This window comes from Phyllostomus discolor, chromosome 8, assembly GCF_004126475.2.
Source record: "Phyllostomus discolor isolate MPI-MPIP mPhyDis1 chromosome 8, mPhyDis1.pri.v3, whole genome shotgun sequence".
Classification (NCBI taxonomy): Eukaryota; Metazoa; Chordata; class Mammalia; order Chiroptera; family Phyllostomidae; genus Phyllostomus; species Phyllostomus discolor.
Window position 1 is genome coordinate 73,003,308 of NC_040910.2, and position 18,197 is coordinate 73,021,504.

Below are 18,197 nucleotides of genomic sequence, written 5' to 3' on the forward strand. Positions count from 1 at the left end.
CTCTCTTAATGGTGCCTCCAGGGAATCAGTCCCTGAGTGAGCCAACTACAGATTTATAATTTCAGAGGTGTAATCAGATAAAAAGTTCTTTTGAGTAGTTCTATTTTTCTAGGCATCTCTCCTAACTGAGCACCAAAGAAAGCCTCCATGAAAGATGACAAAAGTTGTTCTTATAGCCAGGTGGGACTGAATTTCCCACCTGAAACATGAAATCAGGAACTGGCACATGTGTCCTCTGAATGACTCCAGGATGTGGGTGAGGAATGTGGCCAGAAGGACAGGCTATGTGCCTTCATATTATGTTGATAGGCAGATCAGTCCAAAGAAGGGCTCCCTCATGAAGCATCCAAAGGAAACACAAGGTCTCAGCAAGACCAAGAGGAATACCAGGGTTGGGAGATGTCCTTGACACCCAGCACTGAGTACCCTGCCAATAACAGCATGCCAACTGCACCTCTGACCTCAAATTTCCAGACTTTCTTAAGTCTTTCTACATGACTGTGAAGGTAGATAAACTGTCCCTGGTGATAGAGTCACATGCCACTGTCATGGAGGAGTATAGCAATGGCTGCTGGCATGGTGGCTACAACAGACAGTTGAGCTGGTCTCCCTCCAAGTACATCCTAGAAGAGGTGGACGAGCTGGTCTCTGAATTCCCAAGCTTCCTAGGCTGCTGCAAGGCTCACTTGAATAATTGCCAGGGCACCTATGTCTTGCATGTGGTCCAGAAACTGTACACTTTCAGCTCAGTCACTGAAAAGCTCACGTTCCAGAAGGGAAAGAACTTGGAATTAATCAAGAAGCCCAAAAATGTCCCAGAGTGATGGAAGTGCAAAGACACTTGGGGGCAGGTTGACCATGACTACCAACACTGGTGGTGGTTGTCACTTATGGGCTACCCTGTCCCTGTTGTATGTGCCATAGATCAGCTACCTGAGGAAGGGGCAGGAGGCACTTCACAGTCAGAGAGTGGTACTTTGGGCATGATGTGCCACCAGGCTGCGTGTGCCCTTTGTGATTCTTCTCTCCCAAGGTGTATGAGCAGGTTGATCAAACTGTTTGGGCTGATGGAACCCCAGGTAAAATGGTTAACTTCCACCCATAAAAATTAACGTAAAAGAAGGGACACAGATCCTTCTTTTGAAGGGGCACAGATCCATGAAAGAAATAATGTCCCCTTAAGAAGGAAGCTTTAGAGGGGATTCAGCCAATATTACAAAGTTTTTAATATCAGGGCTTACTCAGTCACGCCAGTCCCCTTAATACTCCCATTTTGCTAAAGAGCCACACTATAATTTGTACATGATCTTAGAGCCATAAATGACATTGTTCAGGACACTCATCCTATGGTGCCCAATGCTTATACTCTATTGGCCATTGGTGACTGTGGATGGCCAATGGTTTTCAGATAGCCTTGACTTGAAGGATGCCTTTCTCTACATCCCAATAGATGAACAGGCTCAACTACTATTTGACTTGGAATGGCAGAACCCAGAAACTAAAGCCATGCACCAAATTGTTGGAGCATGTTGCCACAAGGATTTTAAAAACTCTATGAGTATGTTTTAGGAAGAATTAGCCAAAGACTTATAGGATTTTTGATTGAAATCAGGAGTTCTTTTACAATGCATAGATGACTTACTGATAACTACCAATACCTGTGAGTACTATTTAATTAATACCATAACAGTCCTGAATCATTTGCCAAAAACAGGATATAAACTATCCCCTCACAAGACCCAGATTTACAAACAAGAGGTGGCATATCTGGGTTTCAACTGAAACAGGGTACTAAGACCTTGATGATGGATAGAAAACAAGCAATTGCTCCAATAAAAATCCCAGAGAACCAGAGGCAGCTTCATGGGTTCTTAAGGATTACAGCGTTCTGCTGCATTTGGATTCCAGATTTTGGATTATAGCAAAACCACTGTATAATTCCTTAAAATGACTGAACTCTGAAACTTTTGAATTATCAGAAAATTGTGAGATAGCATTTGACACTTTGAAGAAAAGTTAGTTTCAATTCATACAGTAGGATTGCCTAATTAATAAACCATTCAAATGATACATTCATGAAAGGCAGAGGACTGGACTGAGGTTACTAATCCAGACTCTGGGAAACATCCCCCAACGCATAGCGTATCTCTCAATGGAACTGGATCACATGACAAAGGGATGGCCACCATGCTTTTAGGCAGTGGCAGCTACCTGTGACATATTACAGGAAGTTGAGAAGTTCACTTTGGGGCAGCCTACTATGATATATGTATCACACCAGGTCCTAACTCTATTGGAACAGAAAGGAGGGTATTGGCTGTTGGCAGGGTGCATAAGAAAATATTGCGTCATTCTGTTAGACAACTCAAACCTTATAGACTACCACAACCTTGTACCTGGCCACCCTGCTCCTGGACTCAGAGGGAGACTCAGCCGTCCAGCATGACAGCTGAGAAATAATTAACCAAGTCTCGTCCAGCAGGTCAGAACTATTGGGTCAGCCACTGACAGCAGCAGAGTGGGAGCTATCCACAGACAGGAGCAGCCTCATGGAAGGTGGCGGATCACAAGTTAGGTGTGCAGTAGTCACCAGAGACAAGGTAATAGTAGCTGAGGCCCTTGTGCTGGGAAACTCAACACAAAAGGCTGAACTGATAGCTCTCACCAGGGCCTTAGTAATGTCTCAGGGAAAGAAGGTTAACATCTGCACCAACTCCAAATATGCCTTCATGGTATCCATGTCCATGGTGCAATATGGAAAGAGAGAGGGCTCTTAATATCAGGGAACAAGGATGTCACACATGCAAAAGAGATTTTATAATAGCTAGAGGCAGTGAACCTACTGAACCAGATTGTCTTAATACACTGCCAAGGACACAGAATGGATGGCTCCCAAATGAGTCAGGGAAACCCAACTGCTGATAAAGCAGTGAGACAAGCAGCTGGAGGACCACTACACTTAGGGGTTTTGATCCCTTATTTGAACTTGTCAAAATTTAAACCCTGTATACAGAACAAGATGAGGAACAGGCCCGTGAATGGGGATACTCTAACAGTGACTCTAATTCTATACGGAAGATCCACACTCACGGTATAATCTTTCTCTCTGAAGCTCTGATGTATCTCATTTCTAAACACCGACATGAAGGGATGATTTGATGGACCTCATTAGGCCACATTTGAAGGGACCTCATTTGCAAAGGCTATTCAGAGGATCACTCAAGACCATCAGGTATGCACCCAAAACAAACCTAAGACAGAACTGGCCCCAGCAGAAAAGGAAGTACAATATGCAGGGTTATGACCATTTAAAGACTGGCTAGAAGACTTACACAATGTCTAAAACTGGGGGGAATTCCAAAGTTTTATTACTTTTGGTGGACACTTTTTCTGGATGGGTAGAGGCATAACCCCCTGGAATGGAAAAGGTCAGTGAGGTAGCCAAACTTTTACTTAAATAAATAATTCCTAGGTTTGGACTTCCTCACAGAATTCTAAGTGACAATGGACCATTCTGCCAGAAGATTGGAAAGGCATTATACATTCAATTGAAATAACATTCATGTTGGAAACCTCATTTATGGGAAAGAATGAGAACATGAACCACACAATAAAGAAATCCCTGGTGAAATACATCAGAAAATGCATTTGAATGGGACCAGGCACTCCCTATTCCCTTGCTCCAAATTAGGGTAGCACCAAGAAGTGGGCTTAAATTAGACCCTTTTGTAAGAGTTTATGGTACACCCTTCCACATTCCTGTTTTAGGGATGCCTACTTCAAATATGGAACATGAGTAAAAATTATGCAATATGTGTGACATTTAGAGCAAAGGTTAACCATTTTGCACAAGTTTGCTCATTGTAAGTCCATCTATCAGTCTGATGAGTCCTCACACCACTCTGGCCTAGTAAGACTGATTCTTACTTAAGAGCTGGAAGACTCAAGGGCCTGAGCAGGAGCCAGCTGAGCAATGGACTGATTCCTATGACAACCTGCTGACAGCACTCTCTTCCCTAAAACTCACAGGGAACCAAGCCTTGGAGTCACCACACATGGATAAAGGGGCACCAACTGAGGAGGACTTAGACCCTGCTGCTGTGGCTGATGCTGAAGGGGAAGCTGGACCTGAACTCTGGAAGGAGACTTAAAATTTCTTTTTTGGAAAAGGAGAGTAGCCCGCAACACAAAGTGACAATGTTCCTTTTACATTATTTCATCTTATATTATTTTACACAACAAGATTTAGGATGTGTTTGCAAACCTAAAGATTTTGACCTGCCTGATACAGAATCTGAGTATGGTCCTTTCCTTCACTAAAAGGGCTGGGATTGAAAATGAGTTATGTTAAAACGGTTATTTCTAAATGAGTACAGAAGGTGTATTGAAAGTTGTAAAGGTACATAAAAGGTTGTGAAGGTTCTGACTGGAAAGAAATTTCAGGTCTTGGTTACACTTATTCTATGCTTGCTTTCTTATCTATTTAGGACTTGGTTGGAACTTTGCTCTTTTGTGTGCACCTGGAACGCTTCGTCTCTGCCATTCGGGGCTTTGAGCCATGGTTCTGGTTGGTGCACTGGCAGGTGAGAGAATGTCTCTGACGTGGACTGACTGGTTAAGCAGTTACTGAGAGGATGTCTCCACCACTGGATCCTTTGTGCCAGTTGGACCCAGTAAAGGTTGTTTGGTGCTGGTTGGCATACCTGTTGGTATGAGATAAGATTCCCAGTCTCTCCTTTGGCTGCTTTGAAAGAAAATTGAGGTATCTAAGAGTTAAAACTTCACATTAAATTTGAATAAAATTTTATGGTTTTAGTAATAGAAGGCATTAGGCATGGAGATGCAAATTTGGTGGATATTGGAAGGACAAGAATTTTCCTTTTTTGCTTTGTATTTCTTTCCCTACCTGATTCCTCCAGATTTTGGCATTCTTCATAAGTGAGTGATGAAATAAAATTTCTTTGCATAAAACCAGTAAGATCCGTTTGAATGGTGGTTTTAATAACTAAGACTTTGACTGGAATGTTGAGCCTGAAGGAGGCATGCCTGGACTCTGGTTGTTACCAGAACCTTGGGGAAATGAGACTGACTTTTTAAGCTAATGAAGGCCCTCTGGAGAAATGACCTGGTAACTTGTTTGGTCATGTGATTAATGCTAGTCTTTCCAGGTAGTGAACAAAGGTGGCTCTCCTGAAATATAGCAAAGAAGGAACCCTAAGACACATTTGGAACCTGAAGGACTTGAAAAACATAGGAATTGCAGTCAAAGCCAGATGGCAGGTGTGCAGCTTGGCTTCTGTGCCCTGCAGGATTCACTAAAGCTCAATCTGAGGGTTCCTTGTGTAAGCTACAGCAAAGCAGATTCAAAGAGCCTATGTGCTGAACTGCTGTTCTTGTTGCATTTATGCAAATAATGAAAAACTAAGAACTAGCAGTGTCTTTGGTGACAGTAAGTGTGGTCTTAAGGAGAAATATCATGTTTTAAGGAGATTCATAGTGCTCAGTTGAGGGTATTAGACTCTAGTGCAGCTAACTGTCTTCAAAGTATTAATTTAAATGGAAGCTGAACTGGTTTCTGCATACAGATGTCACTTCAGCACCTGATGAGGGTGCCAGTTGTTCAGTTTATAGGCAAGAAGAATCTGTCAAATGGTCACTGTTTAATATCACTCCTGCAAAGGCATTATGACTGGTCATCTTTTCAAAAGACAATGTTGCAATAGCAGCCACAGGTTTACAATTTGTTGTGTAAATTAAACTTTGAGTTCTTCCTTTTATTTTCATGGAGTGCATGCCTATGACCTCATTACCTGGGAGCTTGTTTACAAAATATAGATCCCACGGAGGAAGCCCATCCGTGTCTCCACTTCCTGAAATAAAACTCAATTAAATGGCTGGACTGTATGGCTGAGTTGGTGAAGTATGCCTTGGTCTAACAGCTTTGCTTAAAGCTACTTTCCTTTCCTTCCCTAATGGTTCAGACAGAAAACACCAACTATTCTCCAGAAGGGGAAATCTTAGAATATTCTCCTCAGCTTGATTTAAGTATAGTAGACAAAAGAGCTTTAGACAGGTGTGAAATGCCTTGCACACCTTCTACCAAGGAAGCCACTTTTTTCTTAATCTGGCATATTGTAATATTTGTTGCTCCCTTTCTTATGGTTCTGAATGTGTCTCTGACCTGTCCAGCAGTGCTGTTCTTTGGACATCATGAATGCTGCTTCACAGGGACAACCAGCTGACCTGGACTTTACAAGATCCTCCTCCCTTGTGGAAAGCCTTCCCTTCACTTGTGATCACAATTTTTTGTTGTTGTTCTCTGGACATTCTCTGGAAATGTAGAAGCTAAAGAACTTATAAGTATGACACATGGACATGACTAAAGGGGGGGATATGGGTGGGAGAGAGTGTACAGGGTGGAGGGGAGTGAAAGGGGGAAAACGGGACAACTGTAATAGCATAATCAATAAAATATATTAAAAAAAAAGAAAGTAGCTCCAGAAGAATGAGACATTTGCATATTTGCCTTTGTAAGATGACAAAGGTCAGAAGTGTTAAAGTGGGAAATTAATACAGAGGTATCTGATCAAATCACTGGGAAGGAGAATGGAGGGACCATAGCGGGAGTTGCTTGAAGTAAAAGTAAATAAGCTAGCTGGGTGCATGAGAGATCTCCCTACACTCAGGCAGAGACACTGCAGGCTGGTGAGCATGATGACAGAGAAAAAAGCCCTCTGATTCCCTTCCAGAGACATGACAAGTTGAGGTGCTGACCTGTGAATCTAGGATGGGATTGGCTGGGAAGCTGGATACTTCCAGAATGAGTAAAAGTACAGGCCAAAAGATATAAAAGGAGGAAGGGCAGAGGAGGAAAGGGCCTTCTTTCTCTTCCTTGGGGTTCCACATGGATGATCACGCAGTGGCTGTGTGTGTTTTCCAAAGGTCAATATTTTAAATGAGAGAAGGAACTCCAAGTGCACCCCAGGGTCAGTCTGGCTTGGCAGAAGGTGGCAGAGCCACTTTTCCTTGGGTGTTCTAAGGGCTCTGACACAGAGGTCTGCCATTCCTCCAAAATTATGTAGCTTTTGAATAAAAGACTCCTTTCTTTTTCACTAAACCAGTGGTTCTGGAATTTGTCTATGGGCAGCAGCAGCAGGACCCCATTTGCTGTTCAGTAACTCCTTGGCTTGTTTACATTTCACTATTATGTGTTTAATTCTCAATGTAATATGTATCTGTATTCATTTTTGACACTAATAGAGATGATTAAGGAAAATGCTTTTTCTTTGGGGAAGGGTAGCTACAATGCTTTACTTACACATGCACACACACACTATATACACACACATGTAGATATATACACACGAACATATGCATACATATAGGCATATATGAATATATGTACACATGTATGTTGTATACACACATGCACAGATGTATATATATGCACAAACATGTGTATAAATTTACTGTTCAGGGAAGTTTTTCAGAGCTCACAAAAGAATATGTGCTTGGTAGTGAAAGACACAAAATGTTTATAAAGAAATTACATTCTTTTTTCTTTACTGTTGAACTTCTTTATAGCTTAAATACACAGTCTTGAGATGGAACATTCCTACAGTTGAAGAAATGGTCTGGAGACCTCCTACACTTGCAAACTCAGCTGTATGGACATTGGATAAGTATTATTATGACAAGACTGTGTGTGCATTTATTTTTGAGAAAACTCTAATTCAATGATGGAGATGCCTACACTTCAGCATTTACTGACTGCTCAGTGCCTGAAGGGAGGAGTTCAACAAATTTGTTACTCGTGTGGTTTCCTTTCTACCACTACAGTTTTAATTATGTTGAAATAATAAATTTAAAGAATGAAACTCCAAGAAGAAGAAAAGGACAAAGTATTAAAAATAAGTCTATTTAAAATAATTTTATAATAGATTCACAATATAAAAGATATAAATATGACATCAAAATCATAAAATATGGAAAGAGTGAAAGTGTAGAATTTTCATATATGATTGAAATTAAATTTCCATTAGGTTAACACAGCCTGTAGTAAGTATATTTAATGTCAGTCTCATGGTGGACAAAAAGCAAAGCCATGTAGCAGATACTGTCAGGATGGGCAGGGTAGGACAAGTGGGAATCTAGTTACAATTAGCATTTTGGACTACACATATAGCCACTGTTTGGACTACAAGTAATATGGCAACTGAACTCTGACCCAGAAGAGGTGACTGACATCAGACCAGGAGCCACCAATGCTAAGTTGCTTCTTTGTTCACCAAGAACCAATCCTTGGCTCCTGCGAGAAGTCAAGCCATATAAAACTCCCAGACTTTCCCTTCTCCTGTGGGGTCTTTTCTTAGCCCCTTCTCTGGGCGGGGAAAACGTCGCCCGGGAGCACAAACTTCCAAAATAAAGCTCATCTGCCTGTTTCCATGGCTAATTAGCTGTTTATTTTCTCAGCAGGGTCTAAGAAAACCTTACAGATACACAACAAGAGAGAAAGAGAAAGGAATCACAGCTACCACTGTAGAAAATCATCAAGTCACACAGTAAAAGAGCCAGACAGGAAGTGTGGCAGGAAAAGAAAACTCCAAAAGTTTCTTATGCTCTGTAACTGTAACACTTGCAAAATTTCACACAGGACTGTAGAAGCTGACAAGTCGTAACCGAAGCAACGGCCAGTTACTCAAGGTCATACACAGACTCCCATGATAAGCTCCAGTGCTCTGTAGCTTCTGCAAATTCCTCCTGCGTTTTCTCTTTGTCTCCCATGTAAGGTAGCTGGACCTAACTTCCGCATTCAGCTTCTGTAACCTTGCTTCGCCAAGTAGGTAGGAAGCCCAGGACTATTTAAACCCCGGGAGAGTGAGGATCGGTGCTCAGAGGATTTGGATGTTAACCACCCCCTCTGGGCCCCCAGGTAATAAAGTCTGTGCTTCCTTATCTCCCCGAGTGTGGGTGGATTTTCCACAACAGAAGGAGGGAAAAGAAAGTACATAATAGCTACAAATACACTGATAAGTCCTTCCCTATCAATACTTATTTTAAATGTAAAAGGATAAATTATCCAATCACAAGACATAAAGTGGACGAATGGATAAAAAAATGAAAACAAACCAACGATAAACTCCAAGACCTGACTACTTGCTGCCTACAAGAGACTCACTTCAGCTTTAAGGACACAAATAGACTCAAGGAAAGAGATGGAAAAATAGTCAATGCAATGGGAAACTGAAAGAGAGCAGGATTAGCTGTAACTGTATCAGACAATGGAGCCTGAGCCCATGACCATCAGCTCCAGGGCTTGGGAGCAGCAGGAGTGAGAGTGGGCACAGGACGAAGGGGAAGAGGGAAGGGGACACGGAAACTGGGGTGGGGTCCTTCCCAAAGCAGCAGCAGACTCGAGGGAGAAATCGCTGGTTCTAGGTCCCAGCCCTGGCTCTGTTTCCAAGTGCTGTGTGAGTGTGGATTTGGACGCTGGGATGAAAAGAGAAAGAGGCCAGGGTGTGGCTGAGATTTCAGCCTGCTGACTCAGTGTGAGGAAGGCTGAAATGACAGAAGTCAGGAGAGGGAATGGGCTTGGGCTGAGGAATAAGCCTGCCCTCCTCTTAGGGTTCATCTGGAAAACAGAATCCTCCTTGGAACTTTGTACCACTCTGACCCCATGGAACTTCAGAGTCACCGAGATCAGCACTGGAGCTGCATCTGGGTCAGGACCCTGTTACACTTGGCACCTGGCTGGGTCAGTTTCACTGACTGGCCTGCATGGGTCTCAGTCCACTGTTCAAATCAGAGGGCATGTGATCTCAACACTGGAATGCACCTGAAAGATCATTTCTAGTACTACTGGCCCCACCACCCCATCCTGGCTCCTCTGTCCTCCTTATGCAGCTTCTTGTCCCAGGCCCTCCTGCAGCTACAGCCTCACCTGGTGCATACCCACTGGATGCCATGTAGCCCCACCTGGGCCTCTCATGCCAACTCAGCAAGCCTCTCTTTCCAGCTCTGTCCATCTGTCAGGCAAGAGTTTCAAGTTCTTTCTAAGTCCTGGAGGGGCCCCAGGATTCAGGGTAAAAGTGTTCCAGCACTGTGGTGGAGGGGAACCCTGTAGGAAAGGTCTGTTTGGAACTGGGGAGTAGAGGGATGGGGGAGGTGGGCTGTGGGAAGCGAGTAAGAAGGTTGACACTGCCTAGCACGGTGGGCAGGAGCCAGGGCAATGACACTGGGGTTCCTGGATCAGGAAGAACTAGGAAGCAGAGACCCTGATTACTGAGAGAGGTCAGGAGGGACCAGTGCACCCACTGTAGCCTGCCCCAGCGCCTCAAGCAGAAAGACATTCTGACACTGACGGGCAAAGGTCCTGACCTGGCTCCAGGAAGTTTGCATCTGTGTGCTGACTCTGCCTGCCCCTCCCCATGTAACTCACAACTCCTCTCTGTGCCTCAGCTCCCCCCACAGGAGGCTAAAGCCTCTGCCTCCCACAGCTGCTAATAGTAACATCTGCAGTGGCAGCAAGAGTAGCAGCAGAGCAAGTTACAGGGCACTAACTAGGAATGAGACTCTGTGCTAGAAGTCAACATGGATTCTCTCTTTGACCCTCCTATAGCCCAGGTATATATGTACACAGATATATATACACATGAACAAATGCATACATATAGGTATATATGAATGTATGTATACATACACCCACTGTTTTGTGCTCCTCAGGAGGCAGACTCTTACTGGTTGACTTTACAGATGGGGAGAAAGGTGCAGAGCAGAGAAGTGACTTGCCCACTGTGGTGGTGCGACCAGAACCTGTTTGTCACTAAGTCCCTTTTGTGCTTATAGTCCAAGGCCAGGCAAGTTCCCTTTTGAGTGGTGAGTGTGAAACCCACATGCTTCCCATGCTTCCTGCAGGTACCTTCTGAGTGTCAGCCTCAGGTCCCTCTGGTCCCTCTGTCCCTCTGAGCTGTCCTTCTCAGGTGCTGTAGTGACCACATAGGTTTCTGGGGATGCCCTTGGCATAAGTGAGGTCCAGCGAGGCCCTCCTTCCACAGAAAGCCTCTTAGTTCCAGTCTAGTCTGAGCCTGGATGTCTCTCTCTAGCAAGGAACAGGGGAAGGTCTGGCAGGGGGTCAGTGATATGGGCAGGAGATGGACAGCAGGCAGGGGGCGCTTTGTCTACCCACCTGACTCCAAGGTTGCCTCTTTCTGGACTCGGGCACACAGCTCACTCAGGCCCATCTGCTCCCAGGTCTGCAGGGCTAGGACCCAGGCCTGCTGCTCCCCGTATTGAGCCACCAGGAGTGAGGCCACCTCCATGCTATCCACCTTCTCTGGTTGGGTTGTGGGCACACCAGGAGACTGCTTGCAGAGATCCTGGTCATGCAGCAACTGCTGGAACTCCTTCAGCTGCTCCTTCGTCATTAACACCAAGGTTTGTGCCAGCTGCTGCTGGACACTATCTGCCATCTCTGCTTCCATGACCTTGTTTGTGAGAAGGGCCTTGTCTGCTCACCTGGACTTCTCAGTCCTGGCTCTGAGGGTATTAGGACTGATCTCTGGGGAGGGGGTGTAGTGAGGGGCATCAGACAGGCAGAGAATAGCACTCATCCTTGGTCCCAACCATCTCCCAGTGCAAGATTTCCCCATGGGTTGTTACCGTGACCTGGTAAACTGCTGTTCAGCATTCAAGAACCCACTTGGTAAGCCTCAGGGCACCTGCCAGTGGATGGCATTGGGGGAAGGGAGGTGAAGGGAAGGAAGGCAGGGAAAGACTCTGGAAGGAAGAGTACAGAGGGTCTGGGGACACTGGGAGGGGTCAGGTTACTGAGCAGCTGGGTCAGGGCTGGGGCATCAGGAGAGTGCAGGGGAGGGATGGGGGATGGGATGTTCAGCACACTCACTGTTCTGTGCTCCTCAGTCTTCTCTCTCCAGGACCTGGATTCCTAGAAGCAGCCTTGTGCTGAGGTGCTGACAGGAGGTGGGGTGGGGGAAGGGCGAACACAGGGTAGGTTTCAGAGTGCAGAATGTAGCTCTGAGCTGCACACTCAGATCTCTTTATACTTCTCTTCTGCTTGGGATAGCAAGCAGGAAGAACACTCTCAGTAATAAACAAATGCCTTCCAGTGGAAACCACACAGGGGTGTGGCCAGGCTAGCAGAGGGGCCAGCAGAGCCCCAGGCAAAGCAGAAACTTAGAGCCAGAATCTGACAGACCACCCTGCAGTCAGGCCAGGGGTAGAAGTTCAGTTGGGCTGCTGTGCTGGCAGCAGGCCCAGTAACGTGGAGGGACCTGTATCTTTACATGAGCAGCCTGCATGTCCATCACCCAGAGCCTGCCCACAGAGCCAGGGCTGAGGATCTTCAAGAAGCTGGGTGTGTGGCCAGATGCAGCTCTCAGGATGGGTGGGACCCCTAAATCTCACAGGGCAGCTCCTTAATGGGCACCACAGTGGGTCAGGGAGCAGCTTTCCCAGCCTCTCATAGTTTTCTGGGCTCCTGAGGCCCAGTGCATTCCTCCCTCCCTGCAGGGGCCATTGAGGTTGTGTTCTGTCCAGGGGCCATCTGCCTTGGGGCTGCTCAGCACTCAAGTAGTAAACATCCACCTGAAAGAGGAACAGCCCCTGCCTCAATGCAAAACCAGGCCTCTGGGGAGTTTTCTGCTTGTTTTGTAGAATCAGCAGAGCTGTGCACTGGAGATGGAGGAGGGGCATCATCTAACAGATTCCCTGTGTGCAGCAGTTCCTGGGGATGCCTTGAACTGACCTGGTCTGGAGAAGTCCAGGGAGAAGGAGCTTCAGCTCATCACTCACTGGGCACAGACCCCCTGGGTGCCAGATTCAGTTCTCTGAGCCTCAGTTTTTTCACTTATTCAGTGGGATATAACAGGTTTTCCAAGAGGCTCAAATTAAGCAAAAGATACTAGTAACCTTTAAAATTGTTATATAATGATATTTTTTTAGTGACCAACAAGCACACTGGAGGACATTCAACAGCCAGACCTACCAGGAGTGACAAGTGCTGCCCTAGGAGGTGGGCTGAGCAGCCCCATCTGAGCCCTCCATGAAGGGCCCTGAGACCCCATGTGGGGGGAGGTGAGGCCTGGAGGAGGGGTGTGATATTGCTTTATTTCCTCCTAATGCTGACTAACGCTGACCCCAGCTCTGGACACCAGCTGGTTGTCCTATGGCTCAGTTTCACTCTGACACTACTCGCAGTCAGTGCAGGCCCCACGGGTTTAAGGGCCTAGTCCCTCAGGACTGCTCCCCACTGCAGATTTCAGGTTGATAGGGGACTCAAGACTTGGAAAGTTTTAGCTTAAGGTAAAAAGTCATAAGTCTAGCAAGTAATGTGTATGTTAAATATTTTGTGTTCAGAAACTAAAGATAAGGCCTGGCTCCTGTAAAACAGCCTACCTCCTGGGGCACTGCTAGAGATTACTGCCTGGAAACAACTGGAGGCGTCCAGGCCTTTGTGTTCCAGGGTGAGACAGACCACCCTCCACTGGGAACAGCTAACTGCCCAGGACAGAAATATTGCAGCTTCTGAATCTCAAAGCCCTCACTGCACCTTGTTTATCCCCTCCGCCCCCCACTCTCATAAAAGGTCTGGCCTGGAAAGAAAAGACAAGATGGTCTGTTAGAGTATGAACCCACCATCTTCTCAGATCACCAGCCATCTAAATAAACACCCAGAAAAGATTCAATTGCTGTCATTGATTATTGGGTTTGGCAGTTGTTGGGAATAAGAAAATTAATAACTAAATTTCCTCTAATAGACAAGAACCACATTGTAGCTAAAAGGAAATGATAAGGGAGACACAGGGCAGTTAAGTAAACATCCTGTGTCTAGCAGACGCTCTCCCCTGAGTAGGCTAGATAAGCAGTGCTTTGTAGTTTTTAATGAGAAAATAGAAAGCTAGCTAGCTAGAGCCAGGAGATTACTAGGTTAATGAACAAACAGCCTGCCTTCTCGCCTTATGCAAAAATGCTTGGTTTGAAATTCCCGAGTGGGGTCTCTGTAAGCGAATTGCTAACTGCCAGGTCTGCTTCTGTATAACGCTTGCTTGCCCGCCCCTATATAAGAAAGTAGTTGTACGTGCTCGCAGCGGCTCTCGTTTGTAGCTCCTTGTGGGCACTGTGTCACTGGACACTTTGAGAGTTTGCCCCTGCGCAGGTTAAACTTGGCCAATAAAATAACATCTTTGAACCCCTGAAAGTCTCCGATATTGGTTCTCTCGTGTGCTGGATGCTACAGCAGTGACAGGCAGCCTGAATGCCAAATACATATTTTGGTGACTCCGTTCCAGGACAGACTTTGGGACTCTCTGGTATGTCTGGGTATTTGGCAGGGAGTCCCATTGGCTGCCAGGGCTGAGAGGCCCTGGGGGTTTGGATTCAGACAATCCCAAGCAGCCGCCAAGTGATTTCACTTGGGAATTCTCCTTCCTCGATCTGCAGGAGGGTGCAGCCAGAGAGTCCCCAAAAGAAGGATTTGTAATGGGGTTCAGAACTCAAGGTGTCCAGGAAATATTAGAAAGATATATAGGATGTCCTCACCCTCCACCACAGGTGTGAATTAGTGGAAGGGACACATGGAGCAGGGCCATTCAGAGCTGTTTTGCATAGCAACTAGCCTTTGCAGCTAACCTCAGGCATGGTCATTTAACATATCTATAACCTTTAACTGGTTGCATGGATATGTTAAATAGCTGTGGCCCTGCTCTGAGCCAGGGGGATAGAAGGAACTCCCCCCACCCCTAGATGTAACTGGGAGGCAACTCCCCCTAGGTACAGCACCTGCCTGAGAGCTTGGAGATGATTGGCTCCATGATATGGGGCCAGCCCTGCCCAGACTCATGGATGGCAGCCCAGTAGAGCTGGAAGGATAATTAAACCCAGACTCGACAGCCATTGGAGAGAGAACCACGCAGTTTTGGCTGAGAGGAGACTCCTGCAGCCATGTAAAGAGGGGAAACTTGTGGCTGTGGCAGTGAGGAGAACCACATGGCTTTGGCCAGAGTTGGGGGATCCCCCCCGCCCCCACAGCCATGAGAAGAATCACCAAGCAGCTTTAGCAAAGAATCACCACGAAGCTTCAGCAGAGAACCACCATCCAGCTTTAGCTGGAGATCCCAGCAGCACAGCTGATGGTGCTGGGAACCGAGGAAGGCCTACCAACTGAGCACGGATTACTGGGAAGAACCGGGAGCTGCCTGAGCCATGGACTTCTATTTCTTTTCTTGAGATACAGTACCCCAGACTGGGCAAAGGGGGAAGGGAGGACTGTGTGTGTTTGTGGGTATTTCAAGGGACTTTGGGATTTTGACAAAGACATTAAGTCATTACTTTTAGTCTGTATAACTTGAATAAATAACTCCTTTCTTTTTCACCAATCTCTAACATGGAGAGCTATAATTCTCTGGCAGAGGGAAAGGTGAACCTAGTACAGGGAGACCCCAGGAGAAGGAGTGGTAGCTTTAAAGTAATACGACTACTTGTACATACTCAGTAAAAGCCCAGCAAAATTAGCCAGGAAGGATCCGCCCTATAAGAATAGAGTCCCACCAGCCTATGAGGTGAATCTCTGCTTGGAGTTGGCCTGCTCCCATGTTCTGTGCTATAAACTCTGGGTGTTCGGTTCAATTCTTTGTCCTGATCACTAAGAACCTGGTTACCTGTGACCACCTGTGACAGTTCCTGGCACTTCTTGTTGTTTATCACATTTGATTGAATCATTGCGCTTTCTGGTTCAGGTTAAAATCCCAGGTCACGACTTAGGTCATCTGGTAAGTTTTGGGTACCCTCTGTTTGGAGCTCCATCTGGTAGAATGGGGGAAAAGCCTCCATTCCAAGAAACGGACCTTTGGGGCCAGTTCTAATTCGTCAACTGATGAGCGTATATCTAGAGCATATGTTGTTTTGCTGTAGTACTGTCCCGTTTGTGTCCTGTATAACTTAGACTCAGGAGAGTGCTGGTCACTGAATGGGTCTTTAAATTTTGGTATTATACTGTAACTAGAGTTGTTTTGTGAAAAATCAGGGAAGTGGAGGAAAATGCCTTATCTAGAAGTTTTTTGAGTTTACATGATAAAGATGCATGCAGAGTTAAAAAGAAGAAAGAAAATAAGTTAATAGCTCAAAGAAAAGGGAATTTGCATATGAAAGAAGCTCAGAAGAGAGGGGCCAGGAAGATCTAGATACTATGACCCCTCCAAGCTGGTCAGAGTTCCCACAGCCCCAGGGGATCCACTCCTGTGAGTGAAATGCGAAAAGTGTGCCTGAACTGGCATCACTGTCTTGAATCAGTGAAGAAACCAAATTGGGTAGAGGAAAAGCCCCTACCGGGGCAGGACAGTATCCTTTTGGAGACTTTCAGTGGGAGTAAGGCCAGAGGGCCAGCCTGCTGGATATTATTGGGCATATACTCTGTTTTCTACATTGGATCTGTTAAAGTGGAAAAGCTCAAACCCTTCTTATGGACAGATCCTGCTAAAATGACTGATTTGGTTGCATTGGTTTTTGCCACTGATCATCTGAATTGGGCAGACATACAAGCCTTATTGAATTCTTTGCTTCAGTAAGAGGGATGAGGAGAGGCTAGTGCTGGATAAGGCAAATGAAGAGAGTTACACCAAGAAAATTCGGATGGGGCCTGGGCCTTCCCAGGACAATACCTGTAACCGAGCCCAACTGGGACTCTAATGGGGATGGCCTTTCTCTCTTAGAGCATTATAAGAGATGCCTCCTTGAGGGAGTGGGGAAAGGTGTCCCTGTGCAGAAAAGTCTGACTATGGTGCAGGCCATGCAAGAAAAGTCCACAGAGGACCCCTCCCAACACCAGGAAGCAGTTAAGGAGATTCCTGGGGATGGCAAGTGACTGCTGCATTTGAATTCCAAAATTTGGGCTCACTGCTAATCCACTGTATGAGGCTCTGAAGGGACCAAAATATAGCCCTTTAGAATGGACAAAGGAGTGTCCTCAGGCTTTTGAGTCCCTGAAGGTGTGCCTGGATTCAGTATCAGCCTTAGGGCTTTCAAACCTACTGGAACCCTTTCAATGATACGTGCATGAGAGACAGGGCGCTGCCCTAGGATTCCTTACCCAAATGCTTAGTGACATTTGCAGTCCATCGCATAATTGTCAAGGAAATTAGATCACACTGTCCAGGGGTCATCAGCCTGCTTGAGAGTGGCAGCCACCTATGAGCTCTTGCAGGAAGGTGAAAAAGTTTTCCTTGGGACAGCCTATGCCAGTTTTGTGTCCCAGCAAGTGTTGAGCTTGCTGGAGCAAAAGGGAAATATGTGGCTGACTGCTGAAAGAATGGGCAGGTACCAAGCCCTTCTTCTCGACAATCCCAACATCTCCCTCAAAACTGTAAGGTAAATCCTGCCTTTCTCCTCCCAGACCCTGACTTGGCTGTGCTAATACATGACTGTGCATAAATAACTGATGGAGTGTATTCTAGCAAAATTGATTTACAGGACCATCCTTTGGAAGAAGCAGACTGGACTCTCTACACAGATGGAAGCAGTTATATGGACAAAGGAAGCAGAAAGACTGGGTACGTAGTTGTGACTCTTCAAATTGTAATGGAGGCCAAGGCCTTGTCGCCAGAGACCTCTGCTCAGAAAACTGAACTGATTGCTTTGACAAGGGTACTGGGATTGTCACATGAAAATAGTGAATGTGTAAGCTTTCCTAATTTTTCATGCACATGGTTTCATCTGGGAAGACAAAGAACTGTTAACCTCCAAATAAAAAGGAGATTAAGCATGCAGGAGAAATTTTAAAATTATTAGAAGTTGTTCAGGTACCTTTGCAGGTGACAGTTATGCACTGCCCAGGGCATCAGAAAGAGGACACTAAAGTGGCTAGAGGAAGCAATCTGGCTGAACGGGCAGCAAAAGAAGCTGCTAAAGGAGTATTTACAATGCCCTTGGTACCTGTTCTAGACTTGTCAGAATTTGGTCCTGAATATTTGACTGCAAACTTAAAGAAAACCAAGGGCTGGCATTTGGATGAAGAAGTCCTGACAGTGGATGGAAAAAAAAATAAGAAGGGAGCTATACCATTTTCCTGAACGTTTAGTAGAGACAGTCATGAAGCATTTGCATGAGGCCACACACTGTGGAAGAGACTCATTAACCACCTATGTCAAACTGGCTTTCAGGTGCTGAAATTTCTAAAGCCATAAGAA

General features: G+C 45.7%; 2 protein-coding genes across 2 annotated transcripts in view; both read right to left on the bottom strand.

The window, feature by feature from the left end:
* The window catches only part of LOC114515350 (NACHT, LRR and PYD domains-containing protein 1-like), a 123,712-nt gene extending 112,293 nt beyond the window's left edge, over window positions 1–11,419 (bottom strand). Inside the window, exon 1 of the mRNA XM_036033205.1 lies at window positions 11,362–11,419. The gene's annotated coding sequence lies outside the window, so the exon portion shown is untranslated. The remainder of the gene's footprint in view (window positions 1–11,361) is intronic.
* Window positions 1–11,485, bottom strand: part of NLRP1 (NLR family pyrin domain containing 1) — a 31,921-nt gene extending 20,436 nt beyond the window's left edge. The window contains exon 1 of the mRNA XM_036034513.1: window positions 11,186–11,485. Coding sequence (XP_035890406.1) covers window positions 11,186–11,480 — 295 coding nt within the window. The 5' untranslated portion in view covers window positions 11,481–11,485. The remainder of the gene's footprint in view (window positions 1–11,185) is intronic.
* Between the last annotated feature and the right edge of the window lie 6,712 nt (window positions 11,486–18,197).